The sequence below is a fragment of the Chiloscyllium punctatum genome, chromosome 16 (genome assembly GCF_047496795.1).
Source record: "Chiloscyllium punctatum isolate Juve2018m chromosome 16, sChiPun1.3, whole genome shotgun sequence".
NCBI lineage: Eukaryota > Metazoa > Chordata > Chondrichthyes > Orectolobiformes > Hemiscylliidae > Chiloscyllium > Chiloscyllium punctatum.
The window spans coordinates 20525535-20541786 of NC_092754.1; the positions used below are offsets into that span (position 1 = coordinate 20525535).

At 44.3% G+C, this 16252-nt stretch overlaps 1 protein-coding gene across 6 annotated transcripts in view; it reads left to right on the plus strand.

Annotated features, from left to right (window-relative positions):
• Positions 1-16252, plus strand: part of LOC140487027 (pleckstrin homology domain-containing family G member 5-like) — a 133527-nt gene that overhangs the window by 10270 nt on the left and 107005 nt on the right. The window contains exon 1 of one of the 6 annotated variants that reach the window (XM_072586408.1): positions 5759-6028. The exons of 2 other annotated variants lie outside the window; for them this stretch is intronic. In XM_072586408.1, the coding sequence (XP_072442509.1) occupies positions 5899-6028 (130 nt within the window). In that variant the 5' untranslated portion in view covers positions 5759-5898. Of the gene's footprint in view, positions 1-5758; positions 6029-10761; positions 10799-10885; positions 11125-16252 lie in introns of those variants that run through there. 3 more of the 6 variants (XM_072586415.1, XM_072586414.1, XM_072586410.1) reach the window with 3 other exon arrangements.

A 16252-nucleotide genomic window follows, 5' to 3' on the forward strand; every position in this document is an offset into this window, starting at 1 on the left:
TCACCTTGTTTGGTTCACTTTGTCTCTCCCTCCTTCTTTTCCCCTCTTTCCTTCTTCCTTCCTCTCTCCTCACCACCCCCCCCTCCCCCCCAACGCTCCCATCTCCTTCACCCTCCTTTCCTGGCATCTATTACCAGCTACATCCCTCGCTTTCCCTTTCCAACCTGTCTCTCTCCCCAACCCCATCTTTTCTGTACCTTCTCTTTTCTCGCCTTGCCTCACCCTCTTGCTTATTCCTTTCCTTTCACTGTCATACCATCCTCTCTCTTTCTTTGCCCTCTCCTTTCAGTACATTTGTTGAGGATTTCAGAAAAGGAAGCAGTACACAGTTTGGCTTGGTGAATGAAATACCCACTGGGGCCAGGCTCAGTGGCAATGGATGTGACCAAGTAATCGACTTGGGCTGCTTGGTTCTTTTGGAGAGATGCAGAAAACTACACAAAACATATTTTCTCCTGAACTTTATGCACTAGACCATGTTCCCCATTAACGAAATCCATTTTGTTCCTTACTGTTTTCCAGCCTTTTTCTTCCTATTTCATAGAATCATAAAATCCTTACAGTGTGGCAACAGGCCATTCAATCCATTGAGTCCACACCGACCCCCAAGAAGCATCCCATCCAGACCCTACCCTATCCTCATAACACTGCGTTTCCCTTGGCCAATCCACCTATTTTGCACATCCCTGGACACTATGAGGGAATTTAACATGACCAGTTTGCCTAACCTGCACATCTTTGGACTGTGGGAGGAAACTGGAGCATCCAGAGGAAACCCATGCAGACATGGAGAGAACATGCAAACTCCACACAGACAGTCATCTGAATGTGTCCATAGTTATGCTGTAATTCATAAAAATGTTTTCTGTCATCTTATCTTCACAAGTTTTCATATTATGTTTGTTGACAGTCAGTCAATAATGCAACAGAGGTTCCTTTCTTACATCCTAGGTTCTCTTGCAGAGTGGGAGGCAGAGGCCTAATGGATAGTCACACCAGGACAGTCAGACTCAGGGCCTTCCCACATTGTAAACTAACGGGACTTACTCCTTTATTTTAATTGTAGCTAATGACCCATGCGTGAATCAAGTTGTGTCTTGGTGACATTAAGGGTGGTAAAAACAATGACTGCAGATGCTGGAAAGAGCCTGGGTCTGTATGGCTTCAAATAAAATGACCTCGCTTACCACCCCCTGGAGTTAGGTTCAATTAAGTTGAGCTGAGATGACATCTTTTGTTAGAAAACCTGAAGTTATCCTGAGAACGTGACTTAAAAGAAGTTCGGGGATTTACATATTAAGGAACCGAAACGAGCCAACCCATTTCAAAAGATGAAAAACTTAATCTAGGTTTATCATTTCAGCTGCATGACACTGTAATCTTTTGCTGTAAATTCTGTGTCTTATGATCCTGCTTCACAACCACCTGATGAAGAAGCAGTGCTTCGAAAGCTAGTGCCTCTAAATAAACCTGTTGGATTATAACCTAGTGTTGTGTGATTTTTAACTTAGGGTACAATGGGTAAGTGGGGGAGGAGATGAAGGTGATAGGTCAGAGAGGAGAGGGTGGAGTGGATAGGTGGAAAAGAAGATAGGCAGGTCGGACAAGTCTGGACAAGTCATGGGGACAGTGCTGAGCTGACGAGTTTGTTTCACGACATGGTTGAAGAGCTTCAGGGCAGAGGAAATGACCTGGGAGTTGCAGTGGGAGAGGAACTCCCTGAGATTCTTGTAGAGAGAGGAGGAAAACTTCTTCAAGGCAGGCATCCTTGCAAGAGGATTCGCAGTAGGGTTAAAATAAACGAGGTAAAAACAATGACTGCAGATGCTGGAAACCAGATTCTGGATTAGTGGTGCTGGAAGAGCACAGCAATTCAGGCAGCATCCAAGGAGCTTTGAAATCAACGTTTCGGGCAAAAGCCCTTCATCAGGAACAAAGGCAGTGAGCCTGAAGCGTGGAGAGATAAACTAGAGGAGGGTGGGGGTGGGGAGAAAGTAGCATAGAGTACAATGGGTGAGTGGGGGAGGGGATGAAGGTGATAGGTCAGGGAGGAGAGGGTGGAGTGGATAAGTGGAAAAGGAGATAGGCAGGTAGGACAAGTCCGGACAAGTCATGGGGACAGTGCTGAGCTGGCAAGTTTGTTTCACGACATGGTTGAAGAGCTTCAGGGCAGAGGAAATGACCTGGGAGTTGCAGTGGGAGAGGGACTCCCTGAGATTCTTGTAGAGAGAGGAGGAAAACTTCTTCAAGGCAGGCAACCAAATTCTGGATTAGTGGTGCCATCCACCCCAGTCCACATCAATTAAGCCTGTTACTGTTCACTCACAAGACTGTAGATTTCACATCACTATATATTAGCAATGGTCACCAGACCCACAGAACTGAAGGTATATTGTCATAAGAGACTGAAGTGAAGCCTAATGGTAATATAGTGTGTTAGGGAAAGCCACAAAAAGCTCCAATCCAAACTGAGCGGTTGGGGAAATACACAAGACGAAACGCAGTGTTGGTATGGCTGATAAGTGATAGATTCAAGGCATTTCCAGGCACCAGACTCACACAGGTACTGAAGAAAGAGCAGGAGAAGACCACTCTGCAGAGTATATGATAAGCAGGGTGCAGCAGACCCTCCATTTTACTGAAAACAGTAGGAAAATAAAACACAAAAGAAGGCAGTGACCAGAAGGTATTCTGGATGATGGTGTGTTCTCGACATACAGTTACAGAAAGGGAAAGTATCATTCGAGTCATTAACTTACTAGAATCTGAAACTTCTGATCTTCCTGGATTCAGGTGGTAATGCTCCAGGAAAGTCAACTGTCATTGTCATTACTTGAAGAATGTAAATACTAAGCAAAGTTGTCTTCTTATTGTACAAAAGGAGATGCAGCAACAAGAAATGCTTGTGGTGAATGGTATTTTTCTAATACATTCTTCCCTAGAATGAGAACAAAGCAAATAGTATAGAGAGTGAAATTTTGATTTCCTTGTCTTTCATTTGAAGATGTTTCTATCTGAGTGCTGGAATTTTCTGCTTTGGATCATTTTTGTCCTCACTTCATCTTCACTGTTACTGCATTCAAATGTTTGCACGTGTCAATTTCCAAAACCCACCTGTTAATCAGACACTTTCATCTCAACCTATCAATGTGTTGACCATTCAAGGAGATGAGAAGAAAGCTCATTTGTCCTACATACCCTTATAATAGACAGTGCTATTGGAGATTAGTCCCTGTAGCAAAAGAGACTTGTGGCAAGGGTGGGACGTGGACTACAGTACTTAAATGTTCATTGTTAAATGTTAATGTTAAAAGGCGGTACTGTAAAGAACTTGGGGGGGGAGGGGTGGCGGGAAGATGTGGAGTAAAAGGATTATCTTTCCCTTTAATTATAGCCATTGAAGCATGTGTGAAAACAACAATGTCATTGTGATGGATCACACAGGAATGGACTCGGGTTCTGTAATGCTACAGATATCCTTTCTTGCCATCCTCTCTATGTCATATGTATGTTCAACAAAATCTATTGTTGTTAGCTCACAGGAAGGTAGACCTCACATTACTCACATCTCACATTACTCACATCTCAAATTACATGCAACAGTTAGCTAGTCAGATTCTGGCCCCTTCTGCACTTGCACAGTCAGACCACGGGCCCTCCAACATTGGCACGGTCAGACCCCAGACCCTCCCACACTGGAACAGTCAGACCCAGGGCCCTCTGGCACTGGCACAGTCAGACTTCAGGCCCTCCCGCAGTGGCACAGCGAGACCCCAGACCCTCCCACACTGGCACATTCAGACCCCAGGCCCTCCCACACTGGCACAGTCAGACCCCAGGCCCTCCCACACTGGCTCAGCCAGACCCTAGGCCCTCCCACATTAGCACAGACAGATCCCAGGCCCTCCCACACTGGCACAGCCAGACCCCAGGCCCTCCCACACTGGCACAGTCAGACCCCAGGCCCTCCCACACTGGCTCAGCCAGACCCTAGGCCCTCCCACATTAGCACAGACAGATCCCAGGCCCTCCCACACTGGCACAGCCAGACCCCAGGCCCTCCCACACTGGCTCAGCCAGACCCCAGGCCCTCCCACACTGGCTCAGCCAGATCCTAGGCTGTCCCACACTAGCACAGGCAGATCCCAGGCCTCCCACACTGGCTCAGCCAGACCCTAGGCCCTCCCACATTAGCACAGACAGATCCCAGGCCCTCCCACATTAGCACAGACAGATCCCAGGCCCTCCCACACTGGCTCAGCCAGACCCCAGGCCCTCCCACACTGGCTCAGCCAGATCCTAGGCTGTCCCACACTGGCACAGGTAGATCCCAGACCCTCCAACATGGACACAGTCAGGCCTGCACTGGAAGTCACGCCCCAGCTCTTCGCACACTGGCATGATCAGATTCTGGTTCCTCCTGCAGTGGAGCAACTGGGTAAAAAAAACTAGATCTTCCTTCAACTAAGAAAGTGGGTCAGCATTGGGAAGGTTGACCCTAGATGGTGCAGGGGGTGGGGGGCGGGGGGGGGAGGGGGGGGGGGGGGGTGGCGGTGGGGGTGGAGCGCTGAGATTGAGAATAGACAGAGAGAATTGCTTACCTCTCAAATAACTGATGGGGGGGATGTTAAAAATATATCAGCAGATAATAATTACGAACCCATACCTTCCAGAATAAAAAATAAATAAAGAAGCCAATGGAATGTTAGCCTTTAGCTTGAGGGGATAAAATACAGATATTTGGGAGATTATCTTTCAGTTGTGCAGAACGCCTGGTCAGGCCCCTTGCGGAAGGCTAGACACTGCAGCTGAGGAATGATGCATTAGCTTTGGACAAGGTGCAGCGTAGATTGACCAGAATGATGGCAGAGCTAAGAGGATTAAAGAGTATGGGGCTGGTTGCATAAACGAGGTGTGCTCTTCCTGCTAAATCTTAAACGTTAAGGGGTAATCTATAACAATTAAAGGAGTTGATAGCCTTAAAATTGGAGCTATTTCAGGATGATTTCTGGAAGGTGTCCAAGTATTGGAAAACACTTCTAAAACGCTTGAGACTCAGGATCATTGCAAATGTCAAAACTGAAATTGATTTTTGTTGGTTTAGGGTGGTTAAGAATTATAGAAACTTGGTAGGTAGATGGACTTAAGGTATGAATCATCAATAATCTATGTTTGAATGGCTCAAGGGGCTGAATGGCCTCCTGCTGTTCCTGTGATCCACCCTCAAATATCTGCAGCACTGTTTAATCACAACCGTTAGGTCAGATCCTTTGGACAGACAATCCTTTGGACAGACAATCCACAGTTTCCTATGAATTAATTGATGGCGAATGTTTCCACTCACTGTGATTGTGCTGACATACCTAGAGTGTTGCATTTCCTGTGTTGTTTTTTCACTGCCCTTCAACATGTCTCTCAGCCCATTACCCCAAAACCAAGCCCTTGTGTGAGCCGCTGCCTGAATTGTCCTTGCCTTGGAGCTGGTTGTAGAATGCGCTGAATCTTCACGTTCCTCAGCCACAATAAATAAAATCAATACTAATGAGGGTGAAAAGTTAAACCCTCCCCATTCCTCCTTAACTATAAAGTGACCATTTTTTAAATGGGATTGTTAAAGATGAAGAAAGCCTTTGTTTGAGGCGGTGCCGCAGTGGCCAGTGCTTTTCTGTGTGCCACCCTCAGCAATCCCACAGTCCCAGGCTTTCGGTAGATGAATGCAGTTCTCTGTGCAAGTGCGGAAGGCCTTCAGGCCTCGCACATTAGCCCCTGCAGTGGGACAGCGGAACAGCACAACAATAAGCCAGCGTGTCAGGGAGCACTGAGCTGTTATTTTCTGTCTGCTGGAGCTGAGTGGTATTTAGGAATGCTATTTGAGAATTATTTCAGAACCCAAGTGAAATGTTTCTTTATTGGAAGAAACGTGGAGCATATGAACTGGAGAGCTTGCCACCATTGGAGGAATACAGTCCCATCGCAGAGAGATATGTCTGGTCATCCACGCTGGATATTCTGGAGGAGTGGGAGGATGGTAGGAGCAGTTTATGCTGTAGAGCAACTTGGCAGGGGAACATTTATTGGGTTGAGGCAGGTGATGGTTTCCCTCACCTGCGAGTAAATTTGTCACTCCGCTCATTAATGAACCTGTTCCCTCACTCTTGTGTGGAGCGTGTTTCTCATTCTGATTGAGCAAGGCATGGTGGATTTTCAAAGTCAAAATAGTTAAAATCAGTGTATTTGAGATACTGTATCTGAATCACCATACATGGGTCAGGCTGCAGGTCAGTACCATTGCTGGCTAGTTTGTGTTATTCCTGAGACTTCACAATCTAACTGATGCGTTACAATGGCATCAATTCTAGTGCTGGGGGAGTGCAACTATCACCTGTGTTTCAGGCTACGGCCGCAAGAAGAACAGAGAGTTTAAGTGCCTGCAAAATCGTGAAGAATCAGAAGTGAAATTTGAAAACAAAGCACTGATAGTGTTGTCCAATTCTTCTTGCTGTGATAAAATAATGACAGGATGATGTTCACCTGTTGCCAATCATTGCTGCTGTCAGATTAGGAGTCCAAGCTTCACTCTCACTCTGTACTGAGAGTATGTCAGTAATTTGTTTGTCGTCATTTGAGTCAAATTCTTGGGACTATCCATGCGACAAAACTGGAAGCACCTTCATCACTCAGGCTGCTGTGGTTCAAGAAAACCTACTCAGTTGCAACTGGGAATGAGTAATAAATGTTGATCTTGACATGCAATTCATATCCAACTAAATTATTTTCAAAAAATTAGCTACAAATCAACTTCCTCAAAGAGATTACAGTCCACTTTAGCAAGGTGATGACTACAAACTTTAATTAGTTTGTGTTCACATGTCATTCATTTTTTGAAATTTGTTGAAATATAATTTTCATTAGCATCGTTTTCTTTGCAACTCAATAGGTAATTTGATAAATGTTTGCTGTTTTGAAATTATTGTTTTAAGTCAGAGCTTCTGTGAATAGATAATTAGGTGGTGATCAAACTGCTGCTGAGAAAATGAAAGGAACTACTGGTTTTTTTGATTTCATTTATTATTTTCAGGTTGTGAATATTACTGATATTGAGTTAAGATCAACAGTTGCAAACAATTATTTCTGCTCACCTACATTAATATGTAACTGGTATGTTCTATTACTGATGCTACTCTCTTGTTGTTTAACTAATTATTGGGCAAATAAAGCAAAAGTCTAGTTTAGAATTACATACCTTCCAGAAATGAAGACAAAGGATTAAATCAGTAGCTGAAATAAGCTAAGGCACAATATGACTTTACCTGGGAATGTGAATGAGTAAAAATATTTTCTATGGTAGAACCTAGCTCTGGCAGGAGTATGAAACATGAAAAACAAAAAGAGATTAAGAGTGAAGAAACCCAACTTAAGGTATGGTGGCAATTTAATCAGCTGTCTTAGTCAGTGTGTAGTCTGTTGATTGCTGTGTAACTGCCCATGGTGAGTTCTGACACTTAAAATTGTGAACACTATATTAATGCACAGAATAAACTTCTCTGCTCAACAGCTCAGTGCCTGAAAGGGTTAACGATCCAGCTTAGGCAAGTTACAGTAACAACAATAAGCAGTGTTTTCCTCTCAAGTACATCAACTCCTCCTGCACTTTGTGATATTTAGCCACCTCCAATGCAATGGATGAATAGACTCTGTGTCCTCAAAGCCCTGGCCTGTGATTCAGAGACTCCTGCTCTTGGCTGTGCTCTGGGTATTTATAATAGAAACAGCTTTAACTAAAGCAGTGTATACCACATCATTGAGAGCAGCTTAACTATGCCTCCACTGGAACTGAGGTGAAAGGACCTGCGGCCACTTGGGCTGTATAGTGAGGATGGGATCAAAGGTTTGGGTGTAGGGGGAGGTGAGGCTTGCTGGATGGGATTGGGAGGTGAGAGTTAGAGAGTGGGAATAGAGCCCAATTGGATTGGAAGGTAGGACAGGGGAATGCTGTTATATCTTTACCTCTGGTCATTCTCAGCATTAGTGATCCCCAAATAGAGAATAAAATCTTGCAGTTTTGACAGTGCTTGAATGAATTTGAATTGCCACGTGTGTGTTTAGGTCCCACTATGGTTTTGATGCCACCTGCAAATATGGAGTGCTATTGAGCTGGGCAGTTCACTCTCCCATGTGCTGGTCCCTCTTCCCTTGCAATGATCCATAACCTGTTACATTCCTGCCACCACAGTCAGTCACATTGTCTCTTGGTCACTACTCCCCTCTCCCCCTGCTGACCACTCTCCCACTGCAGGTCACTCTGCTCCTAGCACAAGTCATTTTTCCTACTTTGTACAAGCTCCTGATCTCTCCAGGTCTATGACTTTGTGTCACACTCCACATATCCAGTGGCTTCTTTTGCATGATGAGAAACAATAATTTGGGATTGACTATGCCTCTTTGACTGGAATGTATAGATGTGTTGTTATGGGATGGGTTGCAAGGATCTTAGAGTCTCAGTGCGATTCCCTAAAGCTAGTACCAAACACAGAAAGTTATCAATTGTTACCACTGGTCAATGATCAGGAGGATGATCCCTGGATATTCATCTAACTCTGGGACTGTGGAGATGCCGGTGTTGGACTGGGGTGGACAAAGTTAAAAATCACACACACCAGGTTATAGTCCAACAGGTTTATTTAGAAGCACTAGCTTTCGGAGCGCTGCTCCTTTGTCAGGTCACTAATCCTGAAAGACATTCCACTCTTTAATTACAGATTTCTACCCTTGTCAAAATATTGTTTGCAGAATATTTATGTAACATTTCTTTTGAATTTAATTGTGATTCCAACTGTTCCACGCAGACAGAGAGAGACTGTACTCACTGATGAGAAATAAGTGAGCTGCATAAATACATTCACTAAGGCACCTGACGTAAGCAGCTCCTGACCTTCGCCTCCTCAGGCTGTGGTCATGGCTGTAACATTTCTGCTGACCAGAGCACTTCACATTGATGTTTCCATCTGTTTACTTCTGTGAAGCAGAGGTTGAGAACTGCACCCTGTATTATTTCCCCTTATTCTCTCCTTTTAAGTTTATCCTCTCTGTTCTGCACGACCTTTAACCTCGCTCTGATTCGTACTCAAGGCCTGGATATTGAGCTTTCAGCGGCAGGATGTAAATGTGCTGTTCCAGTGACCTCTTGGGGCTTCGGTTAGGGGTTTCTTCCTCTGGTTGACCCCCTGGTCACTTCTAGTCAGTGGTGCCTGAAAAGTCTTCTTTGTGGTTTGGTGATGAGAATTTCTGATGTAACATTCAGCCACTCCACAGAGACATCTGCTCCTCAGGAAACTTTCTCACCAACTCCCACTCAGCCAAATGGTTGGAAATCTGAAAAGGTTTCCCATAGAACAAGAAGAAAGAGGCAACTTAGTCTTGGGTGGGCCTGTGCTCAACAACAAATGCATTTATATAGTGTCTTTAATGTCCGAAAGGGTCTCAAGCAGCACAAACAGCATTATAAAGTCATACAAGAAGGAAAAACATGGCCAAACTCGTCTGTTCTGACCAGGCTTCCTAAACTGAACCAGTCCTGTTTGCCTGGGTTTGGCCCATATATTTGTAAACTTCTTCTATCCATGTACCTGTCCAAATATGTTTTAAATATTATAATCATACCCACCTCTACCACTTCTGACAACTCGTTCCATACATGTACCATCCTTTGTGTGAAAAAGTTGCCCCTCAGATACCTTTTAAATCTTTCCCCTCTCACTTTAACCTTATACCCTCTAGTTTTGGACTCCCCTACCCTGGGGAAAGGACCTTGGCTGTTCAACTTATCTATGTCCCTGTATAAACTTTTATAAGGCCACTCTCAGTCTCCTGTGCTCCAGGGAAAAATTCCAGCCTACCCAGCCTCTCCTTATAATTTACCCTCCAGAATCAGTAATATCCTTGTAAATCTTTAATTTTGTACACTTTCCAGTTTAATAACATAGCGGGGCAACAAGAATTGTACGCAGTACTTCAAATGTGACCAATGTCTTGTAAAGCTTATCAACTATAATTTAGCCACATAAAGTGATATTAGGATAGGTAATCCCAAAGTTGCTCAAAGAAGCAGGGTTTAGGGAGCATTTTTAAAAGGGAACACGGAGAGGCGCAAAAAAGGTTTAGGTAGAAAATTACAGAGCTTTGGAAACTCAGCAGGTCAGGCAGCATCTATGCAGAGAAGTCAGAGTCAACATTTTGAGTCCATAGACCATTGTTCAGTTCAGTTCTGTCTACAGGTGTTGCCAGACCTGATCAGTTTCTCCAGCAATTTCTGTTTTGGTTTCTGATTTCCAGCCTCAGCAGTTCTTTAGGTTTTATTGCAGAGTTTTTCAGCAGGTGAAGGTACAGGTTGCCTGTGGTCTAACCTGTAATAAAAACCAAAAGAACTGCAGAAGCTGGAAACCAGAAACTAAAACAGAAATTATTGGAAAAGCTCAGCAGGTCTTTCAGCGACTATTCTCTCCACAGATGCTGCCAGACCTGCTGAGCTTTTCCAGCAATTTCTGTTTTTGTGCCCAAACTGTAATCCTGAGTTAAATAAAACGTGTTTGTTCTGCAGCTTGACGCTTTCCATTCAGATTTATTTCCCTTTCTGTGAACAGTGAAACTGGGAATGATTGTGTGAGCAGATTGGGAGGAGTTACTGAATCTGTGTGTGATTGGCTTGACTTATTATCTGTCCCACCTGTTCTGCAAGCCGCAGTGAGCCTTCAACAAATCACAGTGAATATCTGCTGGTGTGCCTCCTCTCCCTGTTTGCGTAAGACTGACTAATGCTGCTTGCTAACCTTTACATTATCTGTGTTACTGGTGCACCGATGCATTCACTGAACTGATTGGGTTTCACATCTAGCTTACAGCTCTGGTATTGAAGGCAGCAGACGTTGTCGCTGTCCTGCAGTTAATCAGCTCCTCGAACATCATCCAGAGGCTGATCTTCAGGCCTAGGAAGAGGTTTTGTTTTTGTCTGCAGTTCCTAACAGTGCATTATCCCTGCTGAGGATTGACCGGGAGTTGTTGAATCATCCTGTGCTTTAATTTATGTTTTGAAGTGTATGATGACAAGCTATCCAAGCATGTTTGCAGGTGAGAGAACGTGTGATGAATGGGAGTTTGTTGTAAGAGTCTAGATCAGAGAGGTGCTGGAAAAGCACAGCAGTTTAGGCAGCATCCGAGGAACAGTAAAATTGACGTTTCGGGCAAAAGCCTTCTTGAACCAGACTAAATGCTTGTCTCATCTTTATCCTGGCTGCAAGTCAGGCACAGGAGATCTGCCTCGTAAACTTTGGGTTGATTTGCTGCTTGCTGCAATACATCTGTGCAACCTGCGACAAAACATAATGGCACATTACAAAAAAACCCTAGTATATTGTGGTTGGGTAATGATTTATCAATGACCAGTGGCTATTGTCTGGATTATTCCCTGTTAACAGCCTGAGGTGGAACTAGCAATAATGACCAGATTATGGGAGAGAAAGGAAGTTGCAGATTTTGACACACACAACTATGCTTTTATATATGTCTGAAATGTTAAAATTTTTATCAGCCTCTCCATCTTTGAAAATCAGGTGTTGGGATGTATTAAAAGATTCATCGACACAAGCAATCCTGCCATTTTATTAATTATATGTGAGACTGCAATTGGAATACTGTGCATGGTACGGAAAAGATTTTGCAGCTGTTGGAAGAGTACAGAAGGAAGCGCAATCAGAGTCATACAGATGTACAGCATAGAAATAGACCTTTTGGTCCAAGTCACCCATGGCGACCAGATATCCTAACTTAATCTAGTCCCATTTCCCAGCACTTCGCCCTTATCTCTCCAAACCCTTCCTATTCATCTACCCATCCAGATGCCTTTTAAATGCTGTAATCATACCAGCCTCCACCACTTCCTTTGGCAGCTCATTCCATACATGTACCACCCTCTGCGTGAAAAAGTTGTCCCTTAGGTTCCTTTTATATCTTCACCCCCCTCACTTTAAACCTCTGTCCTCTAGTTCTGAACTCTCTACCCCAGGGAAAAGACTTTCTCTATTTATCCTATCCATGCCCTTTATGATTTTATAAACCTCTATAAGGTCACCCCTCAGCCTCTGACGCTCCAGGAAAACAGCCCCAGCCTGTTCAGCCTCTCCCTGTAGCTCAAATCCTCCAACCCTGGCAATATCCTTGTAAATCTTTTCTAAACCCTTTCAAGTTTCACAACATCCTTCCAATAGGAAGGAGACCAGAATTGCATACAATATTCCAAAAGTAGCCCAAACAATGTCCTGTACAGCTACAACATGACCTCCCAACTCCTATACTCATTACACTGACCTATAAAGGAAAGCATACCAAACACCTTGTTCACTATCCTATCAACCTGCGACTCTACTTTCAATGAACTATGAACCTGCACTCCAAAGTCATTTTATTCAGCAACACCCCCTAGGACCTTACCATTAAGTGTATAAGTCCTGCTTCAGGGAATGGAGGGATTGGATTCAAAGCTGCAATGATAACATTAGAGCAAATGACAGTGGATACTAGCGATCTGAAATAAAAAGCAAAAGTGCTGGAGAAACTCAGCAGTCTGGTAGCATTTGTGAAGAGAGTAGTTAATGTTTTGAGTTCATTATGACTTCCTCATAATTGTGGGGCAAATTATGTAAATTGGATATGTTCTAAACTAACTTGATAATGTTGAGCATGACAAACGAATTTACCTTCTCTCGAACAAAAGGACCAGAACATATTGTCTGCATTTATAGGAAGATAAATTCAAAACTGATTTGCAGAAATAAATGGGTGGGGTTTTCCTATGCGTTGAGCACACATTTGCCAGCAGCAGGATGCTGAACTGACTGCCTCTTGTTTGCTCCTTGTGGCAGTCTTTGATGTCATTAGGGAGCAAACAGAGGGCCAAATAACTAGAAAGCCTCGCAGCCCCATTGAAAAATGTGGCCATTGCTAAAGGTTTTCAGAGATTGAAAGGGTAACACAAAATGGAGAAGTATGTAAAATACAAATTGAAATCAGAGGGGCCCAGCAGCTTGACCTCTTTAATGTCCAATTGGAGCCATGTGTACAGCTTTCCCTTCCTACATCACCTTCTTTGGGTTTGGAGCCTCCACTTTCACTGATGGCCTGGATGGCCAAAGGCAGGTTGCCTCAATGAAGTAGTAGCCTTTCCTGGCAAAGAGTTGTAACCCTACCTGAAAGATACTGGCAGCCCAGGAAAAACTCCCTTAGTTGGACCTTCAATAATTCATATTGGATGCTCACCACCATTCAGTGGGCAGTCCATCCACATTTGGTCTCACTGCTGGGGAAACTCTCAGTTCCATCTCAGGGCTGATTTCTTACAATGATAATTCAGAGCAAGAGAACAATCTCTGGAACCAGCTAAAACTGGGGGGACTATGAAAGCACTAAGTGTCAATTCGCACAAATACCAAAGGATCGATTTCTTTCGGCAAGGGGAAGTGGAGCCCAGAGAGAGATAAGGAAGGGTTGGGTAAACAAGGAGATTATGGATAGCAGGCCCTCCCCACACTCTTCATTCTTTCTATGGTATATCAATGACATCATTGGTGTTGCTTCCCTCTCTTGTTCTGAACTGGAAAAATGTATCAATTTTGCTTCCAATTTTCACTCTGCCCTCGCCTTCACCTGGCCCATCTCCGACTCCTCCCTTCCCTGCCTTGACATCTCTGTTTCCATTTCTAGGGATACTGGTCACTGCTATCCATTACACACCCACCAACTCCCACAGTTATTTTAACTGTTCATCCTCACACCCTGCTTCCTGTCAGGACATCAACTCATTCTCCCAGTTTCTCTGTTGCACCTGTATTGATGATGCCACCTTCTACAGGAGGGCGTCACAAATGTCCACCTTTTACCTCAACCAAGAATTCTCTGCTACTGTGGTTGATGGGGCCCTTAGACGTGTATGACCCATCTCTCACCTTCTGCCCTCACTCCTTCTCTTCCCACCCACAACAACGATAGGGTCCTCCGATCCTCACCTATAGCCTCTACATCCAAAGGACTGTAAGCTGCCATTTCTATCACTTCCAACACAATGCCATTACCAGGCACATATACCCCTCTCCTCCTTTGTAGCATTCAATAGGGACTGTTCTCTCTGGGACACTCTGGTTCACTCCTCCTCCATTCCCAACACTTCTCCACACCCCCATGGCACCTTCACATTCAATGGCAAATGGCGTCATGCCAACCTGTTTATCTCCTCCCACCTCACCATCTAAGGCCCCAGATACACCTTCCAAGTGAAGCAGTGATGTACTTCTTTCAATCTATTCTATTATATTCACTATTCAGCATGGTCTCCTCTACACAGGGGAGCCAAAACGCAGACTGGGTGACCACTTGGCAGAACACCTACATCCTGTCTACAAAACTTACCCTGAACTTCGAGTTGCCTGCCACTTGAAGACACCACTATTTGCCCACACCAACATTACAGTCACAGCCCAGCTGCAGCATTCCAGTGAGCTCGGTATAAGCTCAATGAACAACATTTTATTTTCTGCTTGGAGTCCCTGCAGCATGTCCAATTCAAAATCGAGTTAAATAACTTTAGAATCTAATTCCATCCTTCAGTGGATTCTCCTCACCCTATATCTGGTCCTGTTATAACACGGATTGCTTTTAACACAGTCACCCATTCTCACCGGCTCGTGGGCCTATTATCACCTTACCCTGTAAATGGTTTGCATTCAGCACATTCTCTCCCACCTTTAGCTCTAATTATCATTTACTCAACTTTTCTTCTGTCCAGGCCTGCTATCCATAATCTCCTTGTTTACTTACCCCTTCAATATATCTCTCTTTCTTACTCTCTTCTTCCCCTATCAAACTTTGTCTTCAGCAAAAATACCCCTTTCTCCTAGCTGCAAACGGTACTGATGAAGAGTCACTGGATAGGAAAGATATTAAACTTGAGAGGGTGCAGAAAAGATTTACCAGGATGTTGCTGGGACTGGAGGATTATAAGGAGAGGCTGAATAGGCTGGGGTTGCGTCCCTTGGGGTGTCAGAGGCTGAGGGGTGACCTTATAGGAATTTATAAAATCATGAGGGGCATGGATTTGGTGAATGACCAAGGCCTTTTTCCCAGGGTAGGGGAGTCCAAAGCTAGAAGGCATAGGTTTAAGATGAGATCTTAAGAAAAGATTTAAAAAGGACCTGAGGGGCAACTTTTTCACACAGGGTGGTGCATATCGAGAACCAGCTACCAGAGGAGGTGGTGGAAGCAGTTATAATTAAAACGTAAAAGGCTTTGGATGGGTATATGAATAGCAAGAATTTAAGAGGGATATGGCCCAAATACTGGCAAACAGAACTAAGTCAGATTGGGATATCTGGTTGGTGCGGACAAGTTGGACCAAAGGGTCTGTTTCCGTACTGTAATCACTCTATGACTCTTTGAAACTTGAAGTTGGGGTCATGGATTGATCATGATCTTATTAAAGAGGATGTTTGAGTGGCCTGATTCTGTTCCTTATCATGTCAAATGTAGCATACAATTCTGGTCTCCTTCCTATTGGAAGGATGTTGTGAAACTTGAAAGGATTCAGAAAAGATTGACAAGGATGTTGCCAGGGTTGGAGGATGTGAGCTACAGGGAGTTGCTGAATAGGCTGGGGTATAGAGGTTTATAAAACATGAGGGGAATGGATAGGGTGAATAATCAAAGTCTTTTTCCTGAGGTGGGGGAGTCCACAACTAGAGGGTTTAGGTTTATGGTGAGAGGGGGAAGATTTGTGTATGGAATGAGCTGCCAGAGGAAGTGATGGAGGCTGATATAATTACAACATTTAAAAGGTATCCGGATGGATATATGAACAGGAAGAGTTTAGAGGGATATAGGACTAGATTAGGTTGGGATAGTTAGCCAGCATGGACAAGTTGAACCGAAGGGTCTGTTTCCATGCTATACATCGCTATGACTTCAAAGTTTGCGAGAAGATTTGTAGCTCAGGTGCTCGTTGTTGTGGTTCTGTTCGCCGAGCTGGGAATTTGTGTTGCAGACATTTCGTCCCCTGTCTAGGTGACATCCTCAGTGTTTGGGAGCCTCCTGTGAAGCGCTTCTGTGTTGTTTCCTCCGGCATTTGTAGTGGTTTGTCTCTGCCGCTTCCGGTTGTCAGTTCGAGCTGTCTGCTGCAGTGGCCGGTATATTAGGTCCAGGTCGATGTGTTTGT